The following is a 6,000-nucleotide window of genomic DNA, read 5'->3' on the forward strand; positions in this document are numbered from 1 at the left end:
CTATCACCGATCACCATCTGAGCACTCACCATCCTACTCACTATTATGAGCCATTTCGCAATCCTATCTTAGCACTCACTCACACTATCTCACTCTCACATTCAAGCACCGCTCACCACCACCTCACAATCACCATCTTCACCCAAAACATCACACCATCTCACACACTCACCATCATTCTTACATTTCAAAAACACTCACCACCATTCACACACATACACAGATTCACCATGACACCATCATCACCCACTCACACTTACCACTACAAAGACAAATAAATCCCCGTACTGTAATAGCCTTGACATATTTTTGAGGCAACTACTGTTAGCGAGCACCTATTGAAGGCTGGAACGACACACTGGTGTGTGGGTGGGGTGGCCAGTAAAACGCCCGGCCGCCTTTGTCTCCCTAGTAGCGATGTTTACAACCACCGCCATTCTCCACTATGTGGTAGTGACGTCACAATGGCGCTTGTGCCAGGCTATGTGCACACACATACTCGCCAATACCCTCTCACCATCTCTCACACACGCTTCCTACTCCAGTAATCACATTCACCATTAGACCGTCATTTTACACGCTCTCATCATGACGCACACTCACATTCACAGACCCACACACCACTACAAAGATCCTAAATAGACTTTTCGGAACACTTCTCTCACATCTCGCACACACAACTCACATCTCACCAACTCACACACACACTCGCCATTGCCTAACATCCACCACCACTCACCAGTTGCGAGCAATTGAAGTCATGTAGAGGCAGGATGCCGAACCCCAGCGTCTGCGTCACCCCTTGCGCCCAGAGCAGCAAGACACACGCCGCGACGGGGAACGCGATTCCCAGGAGCGGCATCTCGTGATTTGCCTCTCGCCCTGTCTCCTCTATCCTCTGCGCGAGTTTGGTACCAACTCCAGCAGTCGGGAAATCCGACGAGAGCCAAACGTCGCCACCGCAGCACACGGGGAAGGAGAGGGGGCAGGACCGGTCCGACCTGTCCGCGTTGTGACGCCGTGCCTCCGCGTGCGTGTGTGGGGCGTGAGTGTCGTTGTGTGTGTGTGTGGGGCGTGAGTTTCGGTGTGTGTGTGTCGGTGTGTGTGTGTGGGGCGTGAGTGTCGGTGTGTGTGTGTCGTTGTGTGTGTGTGTGGGGCGTGAGTGTCGGTGTGTGTGTCGGTGTGTGTGTGTGAGGCGTGAGTGTCGTTGTGTGTGTGTGTGGGGCGTGAGTTTCGGTGTGTGTGTGTCGGTGTGTGTGTGTGGGGCGTGAGTGTCGTTGTGTGTGTGTGTCGGTGTGTGTGGGCGTACGATGGGGAGCGGTGGCGCGGCGGTTCGCGGCGAGCCCAGTCTGATGAGCACGGTTGGCTACCTACAGTGCGAAAGACGTTCTAAATACCGTACATTCAGATATACAGTGACGATTATCTGAACCTGTTCTGGGGCTCCCCTACTCAGCCTCCAATGAGTACCTGGTGCGGTGTGTAAATATCGCTACTCGGGAGACAAAGGCGGCCGGGCGTGGTGCTGGCCTTCCACCTTGTGTGCCGACCTTAATAGGTGCTCGCTAACAGCACTTGCCCCAGCATTCTGTGAAAGCTATAATACGGGGGATCTTTATCTTTGTTGTGTGGGCGGGCGGTATTTGTGAGCGGGCGAGGAGGAGGCGCACTGGGTGGGTACAGGACAGACGGCTCGTCCTGTTCTCGGTGGAGTACACCTAGCCTGGCACGCACGCTGAGCAGCGTAGAGGGAGTGCAGTTATCCTGCGGGTGTTTATGTGGAGAATGCTCAAGACCGATATCCTGCGGGTTCGCGCCGCTTATCTACAACTCCACGCGTTCTATACAAATATATTACAACTTGCTTGTTTGCCCGTCCTCGAACGGAAGCTGTAATATTTACGAAAAAATTGGGCAGAGTATAAGTGTATCTTGTGTAAATGTAATGGCAGTGAATCTTGCACAAAACTACGTCATAAAAACCTCAGTTCATGTCACTAGCACTGTATATAACTGACCTTCAATTTCCTTCGTTCTTTCGGTAAAGTCACGTAGAATGGAAACAAAGTAATAAAAATAAAACAATAAAATAAAATTCTCACGACGTTTCGGCCACAACACAAGTAGCCTTCTTCAGGTGAAGTATCACATCGGTTTACTGTATGATAGTTGGGTAGTTGCAGCCCTTTAGCGTCCATATACTAAATGCCTCTGTTGATATGTAAACTTTGACTTTAACATAGCTATTTCTGTGACCAGTCACAAGCTAATCCCTCAGCTATTTCAATGCTAAATTCTCCTGTTATGTAAACTGCTTTGTCAAAGCGATTTACTTCTCTCACCTAGCTTAAAAGACGCTACGAATCTTAGCAGCGTTCATTGAAGTGCTGTCGTCCCGACAGTTCTGTTCCTTCACCTGAAGAAGGCTACTTGTGTTGTGGCCGAAACGTCGTGAGATTTTTATTTTATTATGTTTTATTTGTATTACTTTGTTTCCATTCTACGTGACTTTACCGAAAGAACCAAGAAGAATCCCTGCAGTCACGAAAGCTTTAAATCGAAATTTGACCTTCAATTTGTTCAAATTCACTGCTCTGATACTTTATTCTCTTCTGCTTTTGGTCGCTGGGGTTGAAATACATTTGAATTCGATACAATATCTGGGAAATGACCGAGAAATGTCTATTTGACCATAATGTAGAAGGATAAATTAGACTTACCTTTTGTCTCAAGTGCTGAAGAAATAAAGACACCAAATCCACTTTGTTGCTGCGTAGAATTATTTATTAGATTCAGTTTCAATAAAGAAACGTCAAACTTAAAGCGAATTTGCAATTTTTTTTATTTCTGCTCGACCTGCGTGAGTGTAGAAATCCACCCGCTCATGAATATTAATGATGGGGAGGTGTGATGTGGAGTGACGTTACGCACGTTACACACAAACATACATTATTGGTTCATTATAGTAGTAACGAGCATATAGCCCATTCAAGGACGGGCGTATTGCAGTAAATCTGAAACATTCAAGCGAAAAGCAGATTGCGACGTCATATTCATTCCATCCATTCGTGTGCAATTTGTAAGGCCGCGGTGACACAGACTTATTTCATTTAAAGGTTTAAATCCCTTATTCTATGGTTCTTTCGGTAAAGTCACGTAGATAGAAAAAATAACAATAAAATAATAAAAATAAAGTGAATAAAAATATCACGATGTTTCGGTCGCAACACAAGCGGTCGTCATCAGAAACAGGGAGGTTAGCCTCTGAGGGCAAGCTGTTTATAAAGGTTTTGAGATGGGCAGGGCAGCTAATGTTAACGTAGGAGAAAGATCCAACACCGGCAGTAGGTCTACACCAATCAAAGAGCTGTTTATAAAGGTTTAGAGATGGGCAGCGCAGCTAATGTTAATGTAGGAGAAGGCTCCGACACCGGCAGTAGGTCTACACCAATCAAAGCATTGCACCTTGCTGCACACACCCACACTTAGAGTCGCGGCATCTCTTCAGAAATGTGAGTGACTCGTTCAGATGAGCTTTCTTGACTCGGAGTTTGTTAAAAGATCTTATGGTTATGTGGAAACCCTCCCCGTAGAGGCGGTTAACTTTTCAAGCTTTCGTGACTGCAGGAATTCATATTCTATATACCACTGTGATTGAACCTACGACGCTTGAACTGCTCCCAACAAACGGCCTCCATTCAACCGAGCACAGCAATAAATATGTAGTGGCATCGCGGGATGTCACTGTGCAGTGTCGATCCTAGAGAGGCACGGCGTGCGGTGTAACGACATCGCGGATACCACAAGGGTGTGGGTGTAGTACCGGCACTAGAAGGGCCCGGTGAGCGCTGATGGATAGCGCTAGATGGCATCACGCTTGAAATGTAGTGCCAGCCCGACAGGACAGGGTGTGGGAGTGTCGGCCGTAGGAATGAGGTTACTAAAGGCCATGGCACTCTGGTTGACCCGAGAGGACATGTGACCAGTTAAGTCTATAAAGGGGCCCAAGTAGAGGTTGGGGGTGGTCATGTGGTTAGCATCCAGATCCTTCCCGAGGATTCTGGAAGGTGGTCGTGGCCAAGGGCGGAGCCAACCACGCCGCAGAGAATATAAGCCGGGTCCCCAGAGGGACCGGCATTGTTGTTCATCCTGGAGAAACCTTCGTCTACGTCTATGTTCTCCGTTCAACGAGTCTCCAACACGTGGACCTGGACCCGAGCTGTGGTCCCGGTCCGTAGTAGCTAGTAACATTGTAATTAGTGTAGTTAGCCAGGTTGTTATTCTGTTAAGGGGACGTTACCTCGTGTGTTGGAGTTAAATAAATGTGTTGCCTCCAAGCATACGTTTGTGACTCAGTTGAACTCACTACAACTGGTGTCGGGAGTGGCCAAACGTTATTTTGTATGTAAGATAGCTGAGTTAGGTTATGCTTACGCGACGCAGACTACATACCAGGACGTCGGACGACGAGGACGACAAAGGCGTTATTCCTCAGACAGCCCCGGGGATAGCAATCCCGGAGAAAGGGAGTGAGGCGCCGTCGGCGGAGCATCGCGACGACCATCCCAGCGACATCGGGGAGAGAGCGCCGCACATTCCGCTCCCGCCTCGCTGAACTCCTTGAGGCCGTGGCTATGATCATCGCGGAGCTCGACCGCGAAGAGCCAGCAGTGGAGGAGAGAGCACCGTAGCTGCGCGGGGTCGAGCATCCCGTCGCCGTTTCCCACCAACGGAAAACCTCCGTGACGCTGCCCGCGCAAGTGGCCAGCATTTAGCTCGCGGAGCGGAGAGCCCACCAAATCTGAGATGGCATCAAGTTCACCTGTTGACATTCCATCTCTCAGGCGACGACTACCCTTTGTTAAAGAATTTACAGCCGCCAGAGGTGACTGGGTGGCCTTCAATCGCCCTTTCCAGACAAACTGCGACTTGGCGGGGTGGACAGAGGCAGAGGCGCTGAGAGTGCTACCCGCCGCCATTGACGACGGCGCCTTAGTGGCATTTCTCATCATCCCGCTGTCAGAGAGGGTCACGCTACAACAAGCCTTTGCTAAAATGGTGGCTATCTACGAACCTCTGTCAAACATTTGCCATAAGTTCACTGCGCAGAGGAGGGGGGAGGCCGAGATGCCCCTCGCCTTCTGTAGCGCACTATTGGCGCTAGCAAAGGCTGCCTTCCCGAAGATGGACCACGACGGAGTCGACTCGCTGGTCGTCGAGAGATTGTTGGCGTTGGCAAAGGACCTCAATATCGTCATGCCGGTCGTCGCCGAAGATGATTTGCCTTCTCTCAAGGTTGCAAGATGCATCTAGGCGCACCTGCTCTTGCAACGATGTAAGGGGTTGGCGGCGTGTACCGCGCCTTGTGAGGCGCATGATACACCTGAAGATGTGGAGCCCGTCCAAGCCTGTGCTTCGACCCATGGCGGAGGCTGGCGAGGGGACGGCATGGTGCCACGGGATGAACAACTTCGTCCTGGGAGCAGGCTCGTCGTGTGCTACAACTGCGGCCTGCAGGAACACATCTCGTCGGGCTGCCGTGTGCCGCAACAACGTCGGAGTTGGCCCATAGAGTGGTTGCTGCGACCGTATGTTCATCTGCTGTTATCGGATTGATAGAGGGGGTTGAAATCAGAATGTTCGTTGATACTGGTGCATTCGCGCCTTTCATTTCCGAGTCGACAATGTCTTTTGAACACCAAGATGCATCACTCATTCATGCGTCGCCCATATTACTTTGCCCCGCAAAACGGTGGGCACAACGATGTTATATTTCCGCAATTTTCCATCCTACCTCATCAATAGACCCCCTCTAAAGATCACCGTGGACAATGCTCGACGGCCCTCCTCCTCCATGAAGTACTTAGCACGGTGCCTTATTTTCAATAAGGAGGCACCGTATGGGTGAGGCCGATTGTGTTGTCCCATATGTCAGCAGTGTCTGTGTGTGCAACATCCGCTGCAGCAAAACAGTGCAAGATGGTCCCGTCACAGCAGGCT

The 6,000-nt window shown here is 50.1% G+C and overlaps 1 protein-coding gene across 2 annotated transcripts in view; it reads right to left on the bottom strand.

Annotated features, from left to right (window-relative positions):
• Positions 1-1,361, bottom strand: part of LOC116942496 (interleukin-17 receptor A) — a 30,271-nt gene extending 28,910 nt beyond the window's left edge. The window contains exon 1 of one of the 2 annotated variants that reach the window (XM_032954497.2): positions 740-1,361. In XM_032954497.2, coding sequence (XP_032810388.2) covers positions 740-862 — 123 coding nt within the window. In that variant the 5' untranslated portion in view covers positions 863-1,361. The remainder of the gene's footprint in view (positions 1-739) is intronic. The other variant, XM_032954498.2, reaches the window with a different exon arrangement.
• Between the last annotated feature and the right edge of the window lie 4,639 nt (positions 1,362-6,000).

The sequence above is a fragment of the Petromyzon marinus genome, chromosome 14, assembly GCF_048934315.1.
Source record: "Petromyzon marinus isolate PM22_M1 ecotype Great Lakes invasive population chromosome 14, UKy_Petmar_22M1.pri1.0, whole genome shotgun sequence".
Lineage (NCBI taxonomy): Eukaryota > Metazoa > Chordata > Hyperoartia > Petromyzontiformes > Petromyzontidae > Petromyzon > Petromyzon marinus.